The sequence below is a fragment of the Panicum virgatum genome, chromosome 7N (assembly GCF_016808335.1).
Source record: "Panicum virgatum strain AP13 chromosome 7N, P.virgatum_v5, whole genome shotgun sequence".
In the NCBI taxonomy this organism is placed as follows: domain Eukaryota; kingdom Viridiplantae; phylum Streptophyta; class Magnoliopsida; order Poales; family Poaceae; genus Panicum; species Panicum virgatum.
Genome location: NC_053151.1, coordinates 6,714,687 through 6,737,620, shown reverse-complemented (window position 1 = coordinate 6,737,620; position 22,934 = coordinate 6,714,687). Strand labels below are relative to the sequence as shown.

At 44.9% G+C, this 22,934-nt stretch overlaps 1 protein-coding gene and 1 long non-coding RNA gene across 6 annotated transcripts; one reads left to right on the top strand and one right to left on the bottom strand.

Moving 5' to 3' along the window:
* Positions 1–841: 841 nt before the first annotated feature.
* Positions 842–4,161, bottom strand: LOC120682024 (serine/arginine-rich splicing factor RS31-like). 5 transcript variants are annotated; one of them, XR_005678176.1, is made up of 7 exons: positions 4,014–4,161; positions 3,736–3,889; positions 2,742–3,149; positions 2,482–2,594; positions 2,120–2,349; positions 1,437–1,712; positions 842–1,079 (listed from the first exon to the last, which is right to left on the bottom strand). XR_005678176.1 is itself a non-coding variant. In XM_039963749.1 (7 exons), exons 2-7 carry the CDS (start codon positions 3,839–3,841, stop codon positions 1,025–1,027), a joined length of 744 nt encoding a protein of 247 aa, XP_039819683.1. In that variant the 5' UTR covers positions 3,842–3,889; positions 4,014–4,155; the 3' UTR covers positions 842–1,024. The 5 variants fall into 5 exon arrangements, 4 of the variants coding, with proteins under 4 accessions (XP_039819683.1, XP_039819682.1, XP_039819685.1 ...); XM_039963749.1 differs by lacking the exon at positions 2,742–3,149 and having other exon boundaries at positions 1,437–1,529; positions 1,566–1,712; positions 4,014–4,155; XM_039963748.1 differs by lacking the exon at positions 2,742–3,149 and having other exon boundaries at positions 4,014–4,155.
* Positions 4,162–21,936: 17,775 nt separating this feature from the next.
* On the top strand, positions 21,937–22,698 carry LOC120682023. The gene is made up of 2 exons (XR_005678175.1): positions 21,937–22,238; positions 22,340–22,698. It is a non-coding gene; the product is annotated as an uncharacterized LOC120682023 (long non-coding RNA).
* Positions 22,699–22,934: the final 236 nt, after the last annotated feature.

The window sequence follows — 22,934 nt, the reverse complement described above, 5'->3', positions numbered from 1 at the left end:
ACAGGCCATGGTAGCGGCGGCGCGGGCGGCAGCCTGAGGCGCGACTGGCCGAGCCGAGCAGCGCCATGACCGCGGCGGCCCAAGGCGCAGCTGGCCGGCCGGCCATGGGAGCGGCGGCGCGGAGGGCAGGGGTCGGGGGAAGCGGTGGCGCGGAAGGCGGGGGTCGGGAGGAGCGGCGGCGCCAGCAAGATGTGCCCGTGAGGAAGAAGAGGGTGCACCCTATGACAGGTGGACCCATTGATGACACCACTAACGGTGTCAAATTTGTTATCCATCCCACTTCATCTCATCCTCCATACCAAACAAAAAATTGGTTCAACCCATCCCTCCCAACCAAACACGAGATGGGTTCAACCCAACCCAAAAAATGGGGTTGGATCCAACCCATCCCATCTGATCTCCCAACCAAACACATGCTTCATTCTTCAGGTGTGTAAAACAGAAAATGACGCCCTTCTTGGAGTCAACATGGACATCGACCTCCTATGCTGATGTATTATGTATTGGAACAACTGTGTCTGCAGTCACTCTGAACATGTACCTTAAAACAGCTGTTTCATGTTACAATATCTATGCACCCAGGATGCTATACTTACGTGTATTAGTTGTGCTTTCTCTTCTTTACACAAAGCTGATGCTCTGCTGTTCTTTCCCCTGCACGTCATGGTTGCTCCCAATCCATGTGCATACCACACATTATTACAATTTTCCAAAATGAAGCATACCGATTTGCATCGGGCGTGGTGGCGTGCGCCATTCACTAGTCAGCACATTCAGCCTCCAGGAGGCCTCAGCTTGTTTCTCAGCGACATGACAATATTACGGTAGTGCAAAAGAGAGCTAGAGAACACACTATAACAGCCAGATAACAATACTGTATAAACTAAAATCTCTGACATAGGCACATAGCTTAACCGGTCCACTTCAAAACACGGCACAATAATCCTTGCTACTAGTTGATATAACACTAGGAAATAGCAGATACAAGCTCCCAGCCCCAACTACTATAGCTGAGAGTTCTGAATTAGTCATAAGCTCTTCTTTTGGCAGGTGGGGATCTTGATCGGTAACCAGGAGATCTGCAGCAGATACAAATGTGTTTTCATCAGATCACGACAACCCTCACAATGCTAAAAGCATGCAGCAATAGAATTTTGTAAGTTTAAGACTATACGAATACCAGGTTAGACAAATAAAACCTCTTTCACTCAGCATTCAAAAAATTTTAGGACAATGACTGAACCTTTGAATTCATAAGTAAATACAACTTAGTGAAATATGAGGGATTATGGATGCTGAATTAAAACTAACTAGATAAGCAACAATCCAAATCTACTAAAAAGAACACATGTGACGAGGGCTCCAGAAGTCATGCTGCAGTCATGACATGGACAAACAGGATAAGCATGCACACTAATCAAAACAAAGGGTGTTACCTCCTATAGCGATCACGAACAGGACTCCTGCTCCTGCCATACGAACCATACACAGGACTTGGTGGGCGACCATAGTCAGGACTAGGTCGTGACCTTGGTGGGCGACCATAGTCAGGACTAGGTCGTGACCGGTACACTGGGCTAATAGAACGGCGATACGGGCTATCCCCACGCCTACCATAGCCACCACCTCTTCTAGGGCTGTCATATCTATCACTTGTTTCACCATCATCCCTAAAGGCATACTCCACAGAAATCACTCTATCCAAAAGGGTGCTGCAAAAAAATAGCAGTGGATTCATAAGCAGCTCGATCCCTAAAAAATAGCAGTGAATACATACGAGCAGTGCAAAAGAGCACAAAGAAAAGGCTTCCTTGAAAAGAAATGGCGTACACCAGAGACATATAATAACATGCAATTACTGACTAACATGCAAGTTTGACTTATAATAACATCCCTAAATTTTGTTTAGGGGGTAACTTGGACAAAGTGAATTGGTGAGGGTAGTGAAATGGACTTTCCCTTAATGCCTTAATGGAATACTCAAACTTTTCTTTACAATTTATAGCAGAGATGAAACATTTCCCCAAATACTAAGTCAGTGAAAGCCAAATCTTGCTAAGTTGGTAACTTGGCAACAGTGAAAATCACTGCATGGAAAAACATTGGGAAGGATACTTACGTAGCATGAGTAGCTTCAAGAGCTTTTCTGGCTTCTTCCATTGTTCCAAACTGGACAAAAGCAAAGTTCCTCCTTATCCGAACATTTGATATATTCCCAAATGGTGCAAAGTGCCTTTCAATATCACTGACTCTTGTGTTGATTGGGTCAAAGTTGATGACAAACAATGTCTTAGTGGGCTTAGTGTTTGCTGCTGGTTTATCACCATCACGTCTAGCAGCTCGATCACCCTATTTGAAATAACAAAAAAATGTAAGAGTGTGATCTGACAACTGCATGATATGAAAGTATGAAACAAAGATTAGCTACACAAGTACACCAGGGGTCAGTAGGGGCTTCACAAGAACATTAGAAGAGATTACCCTTGACCACTCCACTGAAAGCCTGCGTCTGCCAGGGCCAAAGGGATAACCATCAAGAGCCCGTATGGCATCATCACCATCACGCTCATCCTCAAAGTAAACGAAAGCAAATCCTACATATGTAAACATTCAAGTCAGATGTGGAGAAATTGTATAACCAATGTCCCAACAATCACAGAAGACAATTACATCTGCTTTACAGCAACAACTCGTCAGTATATCCAAAGTCCAAACCTAAAAGAATCAGAAAGGTACTGCACCTGCATAGTTCTGATGATATGAAGAGCACTACAGAGGTAGATTCCATTCATGATCAGAGCTAAGCATGGAGTTGAACAACTTATATCCAAAGTAAGAAATAATGACTGGTGACATTGAACATGCTTCGCCATAAATGGAACTCTTGCTTATCAATACAGTACAAGTAGCACATTGTCATGTTGGTGATACTTCTAGTCATGGCATGGCATGGCATGGCATGGCATGATGGTACTGATGGCATGGCACGAATCACAGTCCTGTTAAACATGCTCAAGCAGTAGTAACAGTGTACAGCAGTGCACATGAACGGATGGTTTCAAGCGAAGAAAATGATGGCCGGGTGAGTGAATGGAAGGCATTTCAGGAGTTGAGGAGCCCCGGTGGAGCTATGTTTGCCCTGGTAGTTCCTGCGCACAGTAAACATTTAAACATCTCTGCCTACCATACACACAATGCAACTGCAGTTACATCGCAGGGCACTGACATATGTGCAATTTTGTGCTCTACAATGTAGATCTTACACAAGTACAGTACAATGGCAGAATATCAGAGTAGGTTAACATCCTATTAGCTTCAATTTTAGTCCCAGATTAAAAGCATATTTGTCCAACAGGCAGCAAGAATTTTGTTCTATGACTTAAAAAAAAACTCGACCAGAGGAGTGGGGTACGATGCCCCCCCCCCCCCCCCCGCCACATTGAAGCTAATAAAAACATTGTAACAAACGAATTAATTCAACATGTATGTTAAGTAATTGACTAAGAAGAACTAGCAACAGTAGTACAGCGCTGCCCGAGGATGAGTCTCATAAAACCAATTTTATGCAGGAACTTTCTCATTCCCTCCTCTCTTATATTTTCCTTGAGTGGAATTTTTCTCCTTTTTATTCTATTCATTGCAACTCGCACACACTGGCGAGGGACACAAGGAGCTGAAATCGAGCAGAAATCGAAGACGAGGGTGGTGAATCGGAGGGAAGGGGGAAAGGCAGACCTGACTTCATGTCGATGCGCTCGATCCTGCCGTAGCGGTAGAAGAGGTGGTCGAGCTCCGAGTGACGGGTGTCATAGTCCAGGTTTCCCACGAACACCGGCCTCATCTTGGACGCCGGCGAGTCGGCGACGAAAAAATCCCCCGACAGAAAACCCTACAAACAGACCGAAACGGAAAGCAGGGTCGCGAGAGAGGTCAGTCCTGGGGCTAGGGCGCCGCCGAGAAACGAAGGATTCGATGGGGAACTCGGGAATCCTAGGGGCAGGAGAGAGCAATACCTGCGTCGTCGCCGCGCGGGCGAGGGAGAAGAGCGGGGGGGCGGGGCTAGGGTTGGATCTCCGCTAGGGTTCGAGAGAGAAATCGTGCCCTCCTCTTCTACTCTCCTCCTGTTCGGCTATGTACCCTGTTGGGTCGGTTGGGCTTTACGAGTAATCGGGATGAGCTGGATATTAGCACTTTTGCAACCACGGGTGGCCCGACTAGGCCCGTCTCGGAATATGAGAATTTTCCAGATTCTGACTCCTCTCCGCGGAGTGCAGTGCCTTGTTTCGTTACTGGGCTCCAAATTCTAGTCTAGGCCGAAATGAGCAAAACTTCCAAACGTGAGGGGTCAAAAAATTAGAGGAAAACCTATACATCTTCCGAAAGTTAGTTTTGCTTTTGAACTTCCGCTTTAAGATTCCTGCTGGCGGAAGAGAGGAGTGGACTGTTTCAACCATAGGGTGACAGTTGTCGCAATATGGTTGGTCGAGCGGGTGGTGGTTTAATTGATTTGCTACCTTAAAATGTATTTTTCTCTCAAACCGTAAGTCCGTTTTTTATTCCGTTTGAACCATCATGTTGTTTACAATTAATGCAACAATATGAAATCCCATATGTATACATTTTTAAAAATTTTTAAAATCAACATTTAGGATATATAAATTCAACATTTTTTTATATACAACTTCAACATCTCAACATAAAATGTTGAATGAGTTTATTGGAATTGTTGAACTAAATCTGATTGATTGTTGAATCTTGTATATTAAATATTGAATCTGTTAATATTCCACATATACTAGGTCGCAAGATATTTAGAAAAATAGTATTGGCATAGTTTAAATGAATAATAAAAAGAGATACCATACTTACCACCTTTGCTACGCTGTGACATGCCTGTGCTATCAGTGATTCGTCCATGGGTTGTCCCCCCCTCTCGCTCCTTGTTCTGCTGAGGTGTTAGTTTCCACATGGGCCGATGAAACACAGTGTAGAGCAGATGGGCCATCGTGGGCCGTGCGACGCATCGCTTAACCATCTTCCGTGAGACATATAGGGATGCCCGAAATTTAAAATTTTTCCATCCTTGCCCATGGCGCTGGTCCAGTTGCCACTGTTATATTGGCTCTAACAGATTTGCCATCGCTACAGTCCCAGGAGCTTTATTTTTGCCATTTTGACCCTCGTGGCGCACCACGTCAAGCTGCCAGCATGGACTGGGCACGGGAAAAGACCGCCTTGCCCCTGCCCTCTCCTACATCTACTACTGGATGGGCTCGGGTCGTCAGATCCTCATCCCCCCCCCCCCCTCCCTCACGCGCGGACCGAATCCCAGGTTGAGGAAGCACAATTGTGGACACCAATGTTAATTTGAATCTGCAAAAATGAAACATCTATTAGAAACATGCTCATGCACAGGAAAAATAGGTAAACATAAACAGTTAGTTCAAAATAGTACTCTGACACTCTTATCAGCTTAAGTCCTAGCTCTAATTTTCCATGGGCATCCTACTGACTTGCAGAATCCCCTGAACCTGGATGTGTCTGATTTCTCTGTGTCAAGCTCAAATTTATTCACAATAGCATGGTGTCTAACTGCCAACCTCAAGTCAGACATACAAGGATAATGTGTACCTACTGACATATCAGGATTGTCCATATCCCAGTCATACACAGGCTCAGTAGGATCTTTGTCATCAACAGGAATAGCAGCTTCATCCATAGCTCTCTGAAGGTCACTGTCCATGGCAGGAATTGGAATTTCTTCTGTGCCACCACCCCTCTCATCAGCTTCTCTGAATCCCATTGCCTCATACACCACTTCCTCATCAGCTATGGCATTTACATCACCATCCTTATCCTCCTCTTCAGTAATTATGGTCAGTAAAGACCAATCTTTTGGAGCTATCTCCTCAATTGGCTGTGGTGGAGAGGTAAAGGTATCACCAACACCTTCTGCATTTGGTTCAGAAGAAGATCCATTCACATTGGTGACACCTGACCTAGAAGTATTAACTGTATTGGCACCCTTAGATGGACCTGATGAAGCATTTACCTCATATCCATGTTTGGTTACTATCTCCATAGTAATATGTGCCACCCTTTCATCCCATTTCTCATGCATCATTACCTGCCATTGCTCATCCTTTCTGATTCTCCATTCTGACCTAGTATCTGTGTCCAAAACCCATAGTGCCAATGTCTGCGAAGGACCCCAGATTATTTTGGTACCAACATCATCATAGAACTGAGATAAACTCACTACTAGAAAACACGCCATGGGAACCGGTTGAAAACACCCTTAGGCACCGGTTTTCCAACCGGTTCCCGCAAACCGAGACCAATGGCCTCGCCTTTAGACACTGGGTTTTTCAACCGGTGCCTTACGCTTCCATTGGTACCGGTTGGAAAGACCAACCGGTACCAAAGAGGCTGCCACGCAGACGCAAGGTGGCAGCCCCTTTGGTACCGGTTGGTCTTTCCAACCGGTATCAATGACTTTTTTCTTTTTTTCCCAAATCCAATTTTGTTTATTATATTTATTACTATTTATTCTTTTATAATTGCTAAACGCACTCAAGCTCTACAGTACTATACGTTCATTAGTCGTTCGTGTTCGTTTTCAGAGAATATTTGAAACTAACTAAAAGTGAAATGCGAGCATATAATTAAGCTAATTAGATGAACTAATATATTTACAAATTTACAAACATCAAGGCATAACATTTAAAAATATTTACAAATGTACAAGTTATGTTTGTAGTCCAACTACTGGTCCCCTCAGGATCTCGATGGAAGGCCTCTATGGATGTGACCGTCGTGGTAAAACTCGCCTCTAGGATCCAAGATCTCATTCAAAATGAATCCGGCGAGCTGCGCGCACACGGCGTTGATCCGATTAGTAGAGTAACATTCATCCCCCATTTGAGACATCTATCATTTAGGAAAAAAGGATTAACATCATGTGCGTTAGTACAATTATGGAAATATACTAGTGAACGGTTTGGACGTACTCTCATGTCTTCATCAGTAGCCTTCCCGCATGGAGTCATGATGTGCAAGTAGTCGCATATGTAGTACCCGCACCAATCAATTCCTTGTTGTTGTCTCACACACTTAAGGAGAAACAAATAAATTACTCAATTTAGAACAATTTGGGATTATATACTTAACTAGACAAATCTTTATGAATCAACATACCGGATAATCCATGTTAACGTTCGGTTCGGGCCTCCATTGACCACGTCCTTTGTTATTTTTCACAATTTTTTTCCAAACCCTGTGCTCAAAGTTAAGTTTGATATTCAGGAATTGTTATTAACAGAAAAAGAATTTAATTGTGCAAACTGATCTTACCTGTTCAAAGGGTCTAGGATATGTTGGATTGTGGATTTTGGATTTCTCATTGAGTCAAAGACTATAAGATTGCCGGTCTCTATGGAAAGTATGAGTAAAATCCAATGATAACTGCAGATATAGATGGGATATATACATACATGCATTAGACGACTTAGTATTTATTTAGTAATATAACAGAGGATTGAGTCGACCAAGACTTACCCAAAGTTGTATGGTATGAATATATAGGATTTGCAATTTTGCCTAGTCAACGAATCGTACATGTTTTGGCATGTTTCCTTGTAATTTTCATTGAGCACTTTCTGATTGACTAGCAAATGAGACATGAAGCTGATCTGATGGTGCTATCCATGTTTTCGGTTTCTTTGTGTCTCCTGTCTAAATGATACAATAGAAATTTTATAATACACACATATAATTATGTTCTTGTTAACAAAAAGTATTAATATAGAGGTAAGTGATACTTACAAAACACAAATGGTGATGATAGAGGCGTCGAGGGCTTGTCGATGGTAAATGTGATATAAATTTTCAAAGTACACCCAGAAGTCGTCCTCCCCGCGGAAGAAATCATGGTCACGATACTTGACTCCAAACATTGTCCCTTCGTCATTCGACATTCGCAGGTACCATCTATGCAAATTGAACATCTGCGTGCCTAGACTTTTCTCCTCTTCCTCAGTGACAAAAGGTTTTCCATGCTGGAATGGAGTAAGAATAGGAGCGACAAGGATTTCCGCCTCCACTTGCCCCGTTGCCTCCTCTAGCGTTAATCCAGTTTCAGAAAGAAATATCGCGGCCTGTAGGTCCGCTTGGAGTTGTACGTCCGTCGGGTGTAGGAGTGGCAACCCTGGCACCCGGAGGGGCTCGAGTTCTTTTTGTTGTGAGCCAAGCTGAGGAATGGTCTTGCCACATTTTTTCTTCAGATTTCTGACCTTTTGTGCCTTTGTCAGAGTACGATCATAGTCCGAGGGTAAGTTTTTCGGTTTTGGTGGGTTGTCTAGGTTTGCGAGAAGCTTTTTCCCTAGTTCTAGAGGTACCTTTTCCATTGGCGGGGGGACTTTAGGCTTCAATTGTTCTTTTATATATCGAGATGTCTCCTCTTCCAACTCCTCAGCAGTTTTCTCGTAGGTTAATTTTCTTTCAACCATTTTCTGCTTCTTCTTTGAGGGTCCAGCCACTGGGTGGGATGCTGTCTTTTTCTTTTCTTTTTCTGGTGCAGGAGGAGTTGGAGTAATCGTGGCCCTTTGCGCCGGTGGAGATGGTGGTGAAGGAGGTGGTTGTGGGGACGGCGGTGAGGGAGGCCATGGAGACGGGCGATCGGTCTGCATGGGAGCCGTTACGCTTGCAGTAAGTTTGATGTCGGCCTTGCGCCATAGAACGACCCCGTGCAGTGCGTCTCCCAATGTCTTCTCTCCATCCCCTCCAATGAATTCGAGCTCAAGATCCTCATTGTTTCCAACTATCTACTCGACTGTGACAGAGGTGTAGCCAGGGGGTATCGGCCTTCCATGAATTGTAGTAAAAGGATTCAGGGGCAGGGCTGACCCGTATGCGACATGAATGGATATATTTCTTGCTCGCACATAAAGCTCGCATGGTGTCAGCATGGTGACATCATCCACTAGATACCTCTGGTCATCTACCGCCGTTGGCTCAATTTGGGGTTGTTGTTCCGCTTGTACGTCGGGCGCCGCCGTGGATGCACAGCTGCTGTGTCGCTGAGAGGCCGAGCTTATCACAACATCCAGGTGCGACCCAGCAGTGCCCCTTTGGCTCAGAGCTAGCTGAACTGCCTCATTGACCCTAGCGTCCATCTGAGATTCCAAGGACGCATACTTCATGTTCATCTCTTCTTGTATGACACGGAATTTCTCTTCCTGTTCTGCTTTGCTCTTTCGGTGAGTCTTGCAAGAGGAATCTCCGGCCCAAGCAACTTTCCATGGGACCACGCCGATGCCGCGGGCTCGTCCAGGGTGTTCCGGATTCTTTAATGCCCTTGTCAGCTCATCATTCTCCCTTTGAGGCTAGAATGTTCCTTGTTGGGTCTCATCTATTGCAGCGACTAGATCGCGGGACACTTCTTGCATATGCTTGGGCACGACCAAACTTCCATCCAACTTGTTTAGTGTCACGCCATTAGCAAATAACCACCACTTGGATCTATCCGGCTAATCCCAAGTCGTCGGCCTGATGCCTCTGTCCATAAGGTCCTGCTGCATCTTCTACCATTTTTAACCGACTTCTTGTACTCGGCAGCCCCAAGGTGGTGGGTGTACTTCTTATTTGCTGCATTCACCTTGGCCTGTTCGGATTTTTCTTGGGCTTCCTCTGATAGTTTGTATTGTTTGAACTCCTCCCAGTATGGTTTAACCTGAGGAAGATTGTCCCAGTTCGGCTCCTTATCCTTCTTGATGTAATTGATGTACAACTTCTTCTTGAAAGTTGCAAAGGCAAGGGCCATCTTTTTCAAGGCACATTTCTTCACAAGTTCTTGGTCAACTCCTTCAGGACGAGTGAACATATCCTTGAGTTCTGCCCATAGCATTTCCTTCTGATGTGCAGGCACGGCGTGTTGCTGTTCTTCGGATTTGCTCGTTTTCCATAGTCTTGTGGTGATTGGAATTCTTGCCCGAACAATAACCCCACATTGTTTGACAAATTTTGTGCTAGCAGCCTCTGGAGCACTTGGTCAGCCCTCTACGTCCACTTCTGTGACGACCTGTCTTCCCTCCATTTTCTTGGTTGGCTGGCGTCTCCCTTTTGACTGGCTCAACGAAGTCGATGAGGAGGTCGACTAAATTACAGAAAAGATATGTTAATCACAAAACTAATCTACCGAAATCACCTTGCATATAGTTTTAAGATTCGTACTGGAACATGCTGCTGTTGATTGGGCGGCGGCGCAAAGTCATCATCTTCTTCATCGGCATCTCCAGACATATTCAGGAACGAACCAGCTGTCCGAGCATCTTCTTCAGCGATTGGCTGGGTGGTGTTGGCCCTCGTATCTTCGTTTATTGCGTCCAACATGTATTGCTTGGCGACCTGGTCATCACCGAAGTGGTCCATCCTTAACTGAAACCGTAAAAATGTGTTAGAGTATGTGTCCATCCTTAAATGAAGTAGGAGAATTCAATTCTTTGAATGAATATGCGTGTTTGAGAGAGAGAGTGTGTGTATGTTAGAGGGACAAAGAAAGAGAGAGAGAGATTTAGTGAGTGTGTGTGAGTCAGTGTGTGTGTGGGTGTGTGTGTCTGTGTGTGTTAGTGGGAGTGTGTGTGTGTATGTCGTGGAACGGGGTCGAGGAACCGGGTCGAGGAACGGGGTTGGGGGTTGAGGGTCGAGGTCTAGGGTTGAGGGTCGAGGTCGAGAGTCGAGGGACGGGGTTGAGAGTCGGGGTCGAGGGTCGAGGTCGAGAGTCGAGGGACGGCGAATGCGTGAGTGAGTTAGAGAGTGAATACGAACAGGTTCGAGCTCGAGAATTAATTTAAATCAATCTAAATTACAAATGCAATACATGTAATCAAGAATTGTACATAAAATTATTACTCGTCGTCGTTACTCGTCATTACTCGTCTTCGTCATTACTCATTATCGTCGTCATTACTCGTCGTCGTCATTACATTATACAGTGAAATACATGTCGTCGTCTAACCATTAAATACATGATTAAATAAAATCTTTGAATGACACAATTATACACTACATAAGACATAATAATAGAAATTCTCTCTAAATTCTCTTCATTTCCTTCTATATATGAAATAACTAAATTCTAGATAATATCAAATAATGGCAAAAAAATAATGACTACATTCTCTCTAACTAAATTCTCTCCATTTCCTTCTCTAACTAAATTCTCTAACTAATGTATATAAATAAATTAACATGCGATGCAAGTACATCTAAATTACACATGTAAAGAAAAAGTAATAAATTATACATATATACATATATAATACAAACTAATTATACATAAATTATTTAAATTCTATCTAATTATACATTATATAGTATATACATATACATAACAAACTAATTATACATGAAACTAATATAGATAAATTATATACTATCTAGTTATCACTAAACAATTAAATTTTAAACTAAATAAAACTATACTATCTAGTTATCTCTAAACAAATAAATTTTAAACTAAACTATACTATGGGTAGGAGGGCGCCGGCGTCGCAGTGGGGTGGCCGGCGTGCTGCAGGGTGAAAGGGCGGCGCGGTGGAGGACATTGAATAAGGACATCAAATTCTAAAAATACTACATCTATAATTAAATTCTAAAAATATCTCTATATAATAATGGTAACACTATATCTATAATTAAATTCTAGTTAATATCTAATAATAAAAATACTATATCTATAATTAAATTATAAAAATATCTCTATAATTAAATTCTAGTCAATATATAATAATGGCAACACTATATCTAGAACTAAATTAACACAGATAACACTGACATCTAACAAGCACGAGTATTTTTCCTTCGAAGATCTAGATGCAACTAAACTAACAAAGCTAATTTTGTATTTTTACCATTTTTGTGTGATTTGTTATGCATTTTACAAAATCTCAGCCGAATTAATCAATTTTGGAAAACCCTAAACCCTAAACAGGGGCTGACAGCTGGGCCACACTGGTCAGTGAGAGGCCCAGCCCAGCCCCAGCTCGCGCACGCCATGGCACAGCGACGACGGCGTTCCGGCCGGTGCAGGGCCGGGCGGCGGGAGTGCGGTGCGCGCCCGCGGCCAGGGAGGCAAGGTGGCTTCGGGGCGCGCGGCGGCGGGACGCCAACCGTGGCGGTGTAGCTGCGCCCCGGTAATGCGGCGTCGGAAAGAGAGGAGAAAGGGGTCGGAGAGGATGAGGAGGGCGTGGGGAAGCTCACCACGAGCTCTATTCGGGTGGAGGTGGACTGGAGCGGCGTCGAGGCCGGTGGGCGACAACGCCTCTTGTACGCGGCGGTCGAGGGGGCGTCGAGGGCACGCGCGGAGGTCGAGGTGGCTGGTCGAGGAGATGCCGCTGCGGCTGAAGCAGAGGGCAAGAGCGTCGTCGAGGCCGGCGGCGCAGTGAGGCGGCGAGGTGGACGATCGGAGGCCGGCGGCAATCGCGAGAGGTGGGGGGATGGAGGAAGAAAGGCCGGGGCTTTAATACCCTAAGCCTTTGGCACCGGGTGATAATTTCAACCGGTACCTAAGAGCTCCTTTGGTACCGGTTGCAGTTCCACCCGGTGCCTTAGTGAAGCCATAGGCACCGGTTGCAGTTCCACCCGGTGCCTTAGGGGCCCAACGGGCGGGAATGAAATTTCCCTTTGGCACCGGGTGGAGAAGCAAAACTGGTGCCTTAGGGTCTTTGAAATTTGCTTTTGTAGATTGCTGGCGGGATGAGATCTGAAATGCCCGATAGCTCAATGGTAACTCCATGTAATTTGTGCGCCACCGCCACGGTTCGAACCCGCAGCCAACCCTTTTTTTCGAATTGCCTGCCTTAGGTACCGGTTTATAATTCTAACCGGTACCTAAGGCTTTCTTTTCTTTTCACCTTTCTCGTTTTCTAATAAATCGGTTAATTCACTAATAAATTTTTTAATTGCCTAATAAATCTGTTAATTCCCTAATAATTATAAATCAAATAATTGCTACATAATAAATCATTTAGGTGCATAACTAATTATTTTAATTTCCTAATAAATCAAATAATTGCATAATAGATCATTTAAATACACAATAATTTTAGTTGCTACATAATAAATCATTTAGGTGCATAACTAATTATTTTAATTGCATAATAAATCATAATAAATCAAATAGTTGCATAATAAATCATTTAAATGCACAATAATTTTAATTACTACATAATAAATTATTTAGGTGCATAACTAATTATTTTAATTGCATAATAAATTAAATAATTGCATAATAAATTATTTAAATGCAAAATAATTTTAATTGCATAATAAATTAAATAATTGCATAATAAATCATTTAAATGCACAATAATTCTAATTACTACATGATAAATCATTTAGGTGCATAACTAATCATTTTAATTGCATAATAAATCATAATAAATCAAATAATTGCATAATAAATCATTTAATTGCCCAATAAATCAATTTATTGCTTAAGAAATCTTATAATGTTCACAGAAAATATTACAAGACATAATCATTCAACTAAGGGAATATTAACGATGGTTCGCTTTACAATCGTCCCTTCATTATGATCATGACGTGCGTACGGAGCCTCCTCTTTGGCTAAAAGAATACTTGTGTCAACCTCCACTGCGAACGGAGTCATATCTTCAACCTTATTGTATTCTTCTTCATCTGTGACATCGTCGACTCCCACAATTTTCTTTTTTCCTGCCAGAACAATATGGCGCTTTGGCTCATCTCTGGCACCTACAAAACTTGATTTATTCCTGGACTTGTCCTTTCTCGATTTGCTAGACATGTCCTGTACATAGAAAACTGGAGTGACATCTTTAGCTAGGATGAATGGTTCGTCTCGATAGCCAAGCTCTTTGAGGTCTACCGTTGTCATTCCATACTCGTCGATATCGATACCTTTTCCTGTGAGTTTAACCCATTGACAACGAAATAGTGGTATCTTCAACGGCCCATAGTCGAGTTCTCAGATCTCTTCAATGTAACCAAAATATGAGTTCGTTTGGCCACTAGAGTCGGTGGCATCTATACGGACACCACTATTTTGATTTGTGCTCTTGTTATCTTGGGCTCTTGTATAAAATGTGTAACCATTAATTTCATATCCTTGGTACATCAGGATTGAATTTGCCGGACCCCTGGCCAGCCAAGCTAGCTGCTCATGAATTTGATCGTTGGCCATGACTTCCTTCTGCAACCAGGTGTCGAATGTATCGTTATGATGTTTTGTAATCTATGTCTCAGACTTCAAAGGGTATATGCTTCACACAATTTGCATGTGCTCCTCCATGTATGGAGCCACCAAGGCTGATTGTTGCAGAACTGTGAGATGTGCTTTGCTCAACGTGGCATGATCTGTGGCATTTACTGATTTTCTTCAGAGTGTGCCCTTTCCAATTAGCCGCCCCTCATGATGTGATACTGGAATCCCAATTGGGTAGAGTTCTTCTACATAGTCAACACAAAACTCAATGACCTCCTCTGTGACGTAGCCCTTCGCAATGCTTCCTTCTGGACAAACCCGATTACGAACGTATTTCTTTAGGACTGCAAAGTATCGTTCAAAAGGGAACATATTATGATGGAAAATAGGCCCGAGAAAGCCAATCTCTTTGACCAAGTGAACTAGAAGATGCGTCGTAATATTGAAGATTGATGGAGGAAATATCATTTCAAGATTGACTAAACTTTGGACAACATCCTCTTGTAGCCTGCTTAAACTCGATGGATCGATTGCCTTCTGAGAAATTATGTTGAGAAAGGCGCATAGCTTTATAATTGTTGCTCGAACATTAGCTGGTAGAATACCTCTAAATGCAACTGGAATCAATTGCGTCATCAACACGTGATAGTCATGGGACTTTACGTGTGTGAATTTCTTCTCTTTCAAGTTCAGTAGCCTCTTTATATTCGAAGAGTAGCCTGATGGGACCTTGATACTGTTCAAACAGTCGAACATACTTTGCTTCTCTTCCTTTCTAAGAGTGTACCACGCAGGACCTAGATAATGACGTCCTTTATCCCTTTTTTCTGGATGTAGGGCGGCCCGTTGTTTCATATGTTGAAGATCTTGCCGCGCTTCCAATGTATCCTTTAGCTTACCGTAGACACCAAGGAAGCCTAGAAGGTTCACACAAAGATTTTTTGTTAGGTGCATCACATCAATTGCGTGGCGGACATTTCCCAATAAGGTAACTCCCAAAAAATACTCTTCTTCTTCCACATAGGTGCACGTCTGTCATCACTCTGCACTGATCTGCTGCCGGGTCCTTTTCCAAATACTACTTTTATATCTTTGACCATTTCAAACACCATTTTCCCAAAACGGTGCCTAGGCTTGGTACGATGATCTGCCTTTCCATCGTAGTGGGTGCTTGATTGGAAGAAATCGACGATGACCCATATACACGATCTTCCTATAGTGCTTGAGGTACGTGCTGTCGGTTTCTTCTAAACAATGGGTGCATGCCCTATAAACCATATTGGATTGTCCGGAGAGGTTACTTAGTGCTGGCCAATCATTGGTGGTTACGAAAAGCAATGCACGAAGGTTAAAATGATCCTCTGCGTGTGCATCCCACATACGAACACCCTCCTCTTTCCACAACAATAGAAGATCCTCAATCAGTGGTTTCAGATACACATCTATATTGTTACCGGGTTGCTTCGGGCCGGGGATAAGTACCGGCATCATAATGAATTTCTGCTTCATACACAATCAGGGAGGAAGGTTTTATATACAGAGTGTCACAGGCCTGGTACTATGGCCACTTCTCTGCTCACTGAAAGGATTCATGACATCCGTACTTAAGCCAAACCTTATATTCCTCGCATCATTTGCAAATGTTGGGAATGTTCTGTCCACTTTTCTCCATTGCGACCCATCAGCGGGGTGTCTCAACATATTGTCTTGCTTACGTTCTTCTTTGTGCCATCGCGTCAATTTAGCATTCATTTTATTCATGAACAAACATTTCAGACGTGGTATTAGAGGGAAATACCACATCACCTTGGCAGGCACCCTTTTCTTGACACGCATCCCCTCAACGTCGCCTGGATCATCTCGAGGGATCTTATACCGGCATGCGTTGCATACAGGGCATGAATCCAAATTTTCATACTCACCTCGATATAGGATGCAGTCATTAGGACAATCATGTATCTTCTGTGCCTCTAATCCTAAAGGACAAACAACTTTTTTTGCCTCGTATGTTGTCGCCGGCAAGGTGTTACCCTCAGGGAGTAAGTTTATTATAAGTTTCAGCAACTTCTTTTGGTCTTGTTTGCAATAAGGGTACAACAATGTTCTGTAGTCCTCCAACATACGCTTCAGATCTCTCGATTCCTTTTCTGTTTCGCAACCTTCCTCAGTTTCACGCAGCATCTGACCAAGATCATCTTCTACAACGTATCCTTCAGTATCTTCTTCAGGCTCACCCATTGCAGTGTCAATGAAAAAGACATTTGTAGCGAAAATGGCCTCTCATACCATATTTCAATATAATGTTTTGGCGATTGATGACACACACAACACTTGGACTAATATATGTGTTAAGATGGTCATTATCAGGCTTATAGGTCCAAGGGATGAAAAGATACAAAACCCCGAAGAAATCAGGTCGAAAAGGACCACGATAGAGGTAATTTGCACTCACCGGTTAAACCGACGTGAGGCAAATTACACTCACCAGTGCAATGGGCTCAGTAGAGACCAAGTCAACAGAGTGCACTGGATGAACCGATGATGGGAAAAGATGTATCATCGGTGCAACGGATCCAGAAGCTAAGGCTAGGGTTCAGCACCGGTTAGACCGGCGATGCTCAAATTGAGCGTCAGTGCAGTTGTCCAGAGCCTCAATTTTTCGGGGGTTTTTGAGCTTGCACTCACCGGTTAAACTGATGATGATTTCAAGAGCGTCGGTACAATTGATCAAGTAGCCGTTGGAGCAGTAATGGCTAGTAGCTGGGAAAAAGCATTCACCGGTTGAACCGGTGATGACAAAACTGGAGCGTCGGATCAAGCGGCGTTCAGGAATTCTGTCAGCCTTTCCCAACGGCTCTTTTGGGGTGTATGGGCTATATATACCCCCAAAGCCGGTTGTTGCATATGGTTGGACGTCAAAAAGGTTGAAGGAAGTGTTGCCCAAGCAAATCATCATCTCCAACCATCCTAGCAAAGCATAGTGTCATATCTAGCTTGTGAGAAGCTTTGAGAGAGTGCTTTGTGCACTTGTATAGGCATAGTTCTTGAGAGAGCTAGCTTAAGAGAAGTCTTGCTGTGGCAAGCAAAGCATTCCCATCGACGACCCTCCGACTTGGTGTGGAGCGGTGCCGACACTTTGTACGGGGGAAGAGGAGACCCCCTCCTTGGTGGAGAAGCTCCGTAGTGGATTTCGGCCGGGTGACCGAGAGAGACGGTGGCGGTGCACGAGACTCGGTGTCTTGTGGGCACTTGTCTTTGCTTGCCTGTGCTCCTTGGTGGCCTAGTGCAAGACGGTGATCGGAAGAGCCTCGGTGTCCCATGGACGTAGGCGTTTGAGCCGAACCATGTTACATGACCGTGTCTACTCGGGAGTTTGCATCCCTCTTGCCCTTACCTCTTTACTTACCGTATTACGTTTCCGCATTTACTCTATCTTGCGTGACTTCACTTTCCTAGTTAGTTTGATTAGGATTGGCTATAGGTTGCAAGTCTTTTGGGGTAAGTAGAGAGTAGTATAGATAAACCTTAGTCATAACTAGCATGTGTAGGATGTGTTAGGTTTATCTTATGCAAGTAGTTTGAGCCCTAGGTTAGAAAGCGAATTAGCGACCCTATTCACCCCCTCCCCCTCTAGGGTCGGACACCCCGGTGATCCTTACAACATTATAATTGGCTGCAAAGTTAGGAATCCTGTCCTCTTCTTCTACATTATTATCCAGCATAATTCTCTTTCGCCATGCTTGGTCCAAACATAGTAGTTCGGCATGAAACCACTATTGAACAAGTGACTGTGGATGGTTCTTGATGATGAGTAATCATTCTCATTCTTACAGAATTTGCATGAACAACGAACGAAACCGCCATACTTGTGTTTCTCGGCCGCTTCTATGAATTCATGCACGCCATCAATGAACTCCTTTGAACGCCGGTTGGCCATGTACATCCATTGCCGACTCATCTGGGTCCACAATATATTTATATACATCATTATAGTGTACAAATAGTTCATTCATACTACCAATTTATAACTAATATTGAATACGCTATTAATAAAACTGAACTACAAAATTATAACGATGCATATGGCCTTCTGACTACATGACTGTGTAAAAACTTTGTTTCTCTATATGGAACTTTATATTTTTGTACAAGAAATGACGCATGTGGTCTTCTGGCCTAGCTGAGCTGCAGGTCTCGAATTGGCGCAGCATGCATCTCAAATGTGGAATCTTGTAAAGTTTTGGAATTTTGAAGGGAACTAAATAAAGCACCCTTGCATATGTAATTGATAATATTTCCATACAAAATTTGAATTCAAATATATAATTGATAATGCATATAACTATAGTAAATAGATACTATTCACTTATCAAATAAATTGATAAAACATATAAATATAATAATTTGATAGTATTCACATATCAAATAAATTGATAACGCATATAACTACAGTAAAATGCAACAACTAAAAATAATTATCACATGTATAAACTAAATTAAGTGATAAATGCTTCTAAAAACCAATTGCTAAGTTATGGAAAAAAAATAACTAATCTTTTTTGAAAAAAAAAACAAAAATTCGCCTCCCCTCCCCTCACTCAGCTGCCGTGAGTTCACGGCAGCTTGGAGGGTGGGAGGGGTTGGGGTATTTATAGGCGTGGCTCAAAGGCACCGGTTGGTGCTCAACAACCAGTGCCAAACAATAGGCATAGGCACCGGTTGGAGTTACCAACCGGTGCCTTTGTTGTGGGCGCGTGGCGGCACCGGGTCATGGCAAAACCCGGTGCCATTGTCTGCCCTTTAGGCACCGGTTGGTTCCACCAACCGATACCTATTCCTCCTTGTTCTTTTAGTACCGGTTGGTGGCACTAACCGGTGCCTATACTGGGGTTTTGGTACTGGGTAATGCTTTAACCCGGTACCAAACCCCCTACCTTTGATCGCCGCTGGCCAAAGGTACCAGCTGCTTTTGCAATTGCAAAAGCAGTTAGTACCTTTGGCCAGGACATTTGCCCTGTTTTCTAGTGGTGACTGTACCCAATGCTCCTATCAAGCCACAATTCATGCTCCTGAGCAGCCATCTCTACCAGACCATACTCAACATCCGCCGTGTACATAGCAACGTGAAGAACTAATCTAAACGCATTGCCAGGAAGAATCCTGGCACGAATGTAAACATTGCAGAGTTAGAAAAAAATGCATAGTTAGAAAACTGTCTAGTCTAAACGTATTGTGCCGAGAACATACCAAGGGGGGCAACTGTCAGGTTCCATGGTCACAACTCTGGATCGAGTGCATTCTACATCACCCGCCTAGATTGGGGACACCACACGAACGATATCAGCCCACCAAAGCCGAATCCCCCACAATGACTACTGCAACCCTAACCCTAGCTCACCAAATTGACATTCTGCAGGTGCAGGAAAGGGGGGATGGGAGACACTAACCTTCCTGACTCCGCTGGGCCGTGCAGTACCTGCAAATCCCTCTTCTTCCAACCACCAAGAGCTCATGGTCAACGTCGCCCAGGGGGACTTGACGCCGGGGGCAGTTGCTGGGAGGGAGGGGAGGGGTCGTGACTCAAGGAGGGCGGGAAGGAATTGATGAGCTGGGACTGCGGGTACTTGGGGCTGCCGTCGTCGCCGTACTCCATCGCCCTGCGTCGCCGTCGCTAGCGATTCAGTCCGTGCGTGAAGGAAAAGGGGGGGATGAGGACCTGACGACCCGGGCCCGTCCAGCAGTGGATGTAGGGGAGGGCAGGGGCAAGGTGGTCTTTTCTCATGACCAGTCCACGTTGGCAGCCTGATGTGGTGTGCCACAAGCGTCAAAATGGCAAAAATAAAGCTCCTAGAACTGTAGCGATGGCAAATCTGTTAGAGCCAATATAACAGTGGCAACTGGACCAGCGCCATTGGCAAGGATGGCAAAATTTTAAATTCCCCCCCCCCCCCTCCGTGCCTCAGTGGCCGGTGCGCCCCCGCTTGGCTAGCTAGCTGGACCCGCGCCCCCTGCTCGCTCGCAGCAGTCCCAGGCGGAGCTCTCTCGTTGCGACTGCGATGCCCCAGGCTGCATGACGCGCTCGCGAGTTGCGACCGCGCCCCTGGCCAGGCTGCATGCTAGCGGCAACGCCTTGGCCGGGCCGTGCGCTGGAGCCAGCGGCCGAATCATCGGACAAGAAACAGGGGAAGAAGAGATAGAGGGGGGGATTTGGAGAGGAGAGTTGTGGAGGGGCAAAGAGGACAAGGGGTATTGTTGTCTTTCCACACTAGGGAAAAATTGCCCACGAACACTGCTCGAGGGTGGCTTTGACCACCAGACACTAAAAAAAGCCCCTTTGCTGAAAGACACTAGAATTCTGTGGCTATTTGCCAAAGCACACTAAGATGACGGTCTTCCTACCTCCGTTAGCTACAGTAAAAAGGGCCTACCTGTCATCCAATCCCTCCCCATCCTTATCATCCCGCGCGAGCGGCGGCGGCGGCCAGAGCCACACCTCGCCTCCTTCGCCTGGCTCCACGCACGAAGGCGCGAGCTCGCCGAGCTGCTGCCGCCGGGCCTCCGCCGCCAGCTACGCGCTCTAGCTCGCCGACGGGCAAGCGCACAACGGACCTGAGCAGCTGTCGCCGGGCCTCCCCTGTCGGGCCCCGTGCCCGAGCACGCTGCCCCATCTCCACTCGCCACCGACGAGTGCCCAGCTGCGGCGGCCTTTGCTTCCGGCGGCGGCGGCCCTGAAAGAGTCGCACGCGCTCCGGTACGCCACGCCGCCGCCCACGCGCAGGTCCACGGAGCACGCCGCGTTCAGCTCCGCCGCGCTCCCTGTCATCGTGCACCTCCCTGCGCCCGCCATGGGCAGGTTGTAGCCGTCCACGAGGCTAACATCGAAGAAGTCGAGCCCGCCGCTACCGTCGAGCGTGAACTCAGCCAGCGTGGCGGCGCCACCGCAGCGGCACTCCAGGCCGCCGGACTGCAGAGCGTGCGGCCCCACAACCGGCCCAACAACCCCGCGGGCGCCGCCACAGCTCGTGATTCTCCCGGCGCCAGCGCTAACCCCGTCCTCGGCAGCCCCAGCGGCGGCCTTTTCTTCCGGCGGCCGCGGTAGGCGGAAGGAGATGCGGCGGCGTCGGGGAGGTGCGGCGGCGGCGATGCACACGGAGGGCAAGACGGAGGGCCAACGGCAATGTGCTGTGGCAAATAGCCATAGAATTCTAGTGTCTTTCCGCAAAGGATGTTTTTTTAGTGTCCGGTGGCCAAAGCCACCCTCGAGCAGTGTCCGTGGGCAAATTTTCCCTCCACACTATTATGGAATATTTTTATTTTTTAATTCATTTATTTGAGGTTCCACTAACAGAGTTCAAATGAGGGGCAAACGGAGGCTTCGTTTTGATAAAACAGGGGTGAAAACACAAAGTTGTTGAAAGTTGAGGTAAAATCACAATTAGCTTTCAAAGTGGGAGTACAAACACCAATTTCCCAAAGAACAATCGTGATTTTTGTTTTGAAATTTATGTAAGTTACTTATATTCTAAGCTGGTCTTATCTGAATACTTGCTCGCCATTTGCCATGCGTCACCATCTATATATATCATCTCCATGACAGCAGAAAAAAAAGTGCAGAAGCCCTTCAAGACGATAAGAAGGTCCAACAGTGCTGTCACCTTGCCTTTTTTGCTAAATACAAAATCTCACAGGGGCGTGCTGACACCAAGGCTCTTATACTGAAGATAGCCCTATCCTCATCTTAAGCTAGCCATTGAAACAACACTTCCTCTCTTTCCATTATATATATTCTACCTAGAATGCAAAAGTTATATATAGAGAGGCCATTGTTATGTTGTTTGCATGTCGAAAATTGTGCGGTAATAGAGCAAGCCGGTGAAATTACAGGGCAACAGTAGTGACTCAGTACTTCATTTTTAGCTTTCGTTAAACAGCTCTCATGGCTTCTACAGATGTCATGTTGTCTTCGCCAGTGGCCAGCGATGGCTTGAAGAGCAAGGTTTTCTAACTTTCCAATTTTACAAGATCTGAAACATTCTCTAGCTTGCATCTTGATCTGGAGTCTAAACAGTTCTCTGTTATATTGTCATTTGATTGCAGTTCTTGGCGAGCCTTGCACTAGCAGTAGTACAGGCACCTGCAGATGCCAGCAGCAGCAAAAGGCAGCAGGTGAAGATCGCTACCAAGCAGCAGCAGATGAAACCGCGGTTTGCCCTGGAATTGGACGTGCTCAACTGCTTCGACACTCTAGTCTCTCTCTGATCGATCGGTGAATCTATTCACTGGAATTTTGATCGATTCCTTGTGCGTTTTTGTTACAAATTTCCCCTATTAATTAGTTTTGCCCATACAGATATGCATCCATCCATGCACATGTTTTTCTGTTGGTTCACGACCAGCGAATGTAGAACTGAAAACAAATACTGTGAAATTGATTGACTACTGCAACGGTTCAACCAGATGTTTTGTTCCAATAAATAGAACACACAGGTATATTTTTTGAGATTAGAACACACAGGTATATAGAACATAAAATGGAACAAGAACTCAAGTAAATAAATGTTTTTAGGGATATGGCAGTAATGTTTTTGTGAGAACCGCCCAATTTGCATTCGATTTAGGCAAAAATTATTGATTATCCCATTAAGATGAGAGTTAACACGTGTTCGTCTCTCGACACACCACGTGTTAATCC

Excerpts from the sequence above, each read along its gene's own strand:
- LOC120682024 (XM_039963748.1), bottom strand. The coding sequence starts at position 3,841 with ATGAGGCCGGTGTTCGTGGGAAACCTGGACTATGACACCCGTCACTCG. Across the intron at positions 1,713-2,119 it reads CTTGAAGCTACTCATGCTAC|CACCCTTTTGGATAGAGTGA; the intron begins GTAAGTATCCTT and ends ATTTTTTTGCAG. Across the intron at positions 1,080-1,436 it reads GTTCGTGATCGCTATAGGAG|ATCTCCTGGTTACCGATCAA; the intron begins GTAACACCCTTT and ends TATCTGCTGCAG.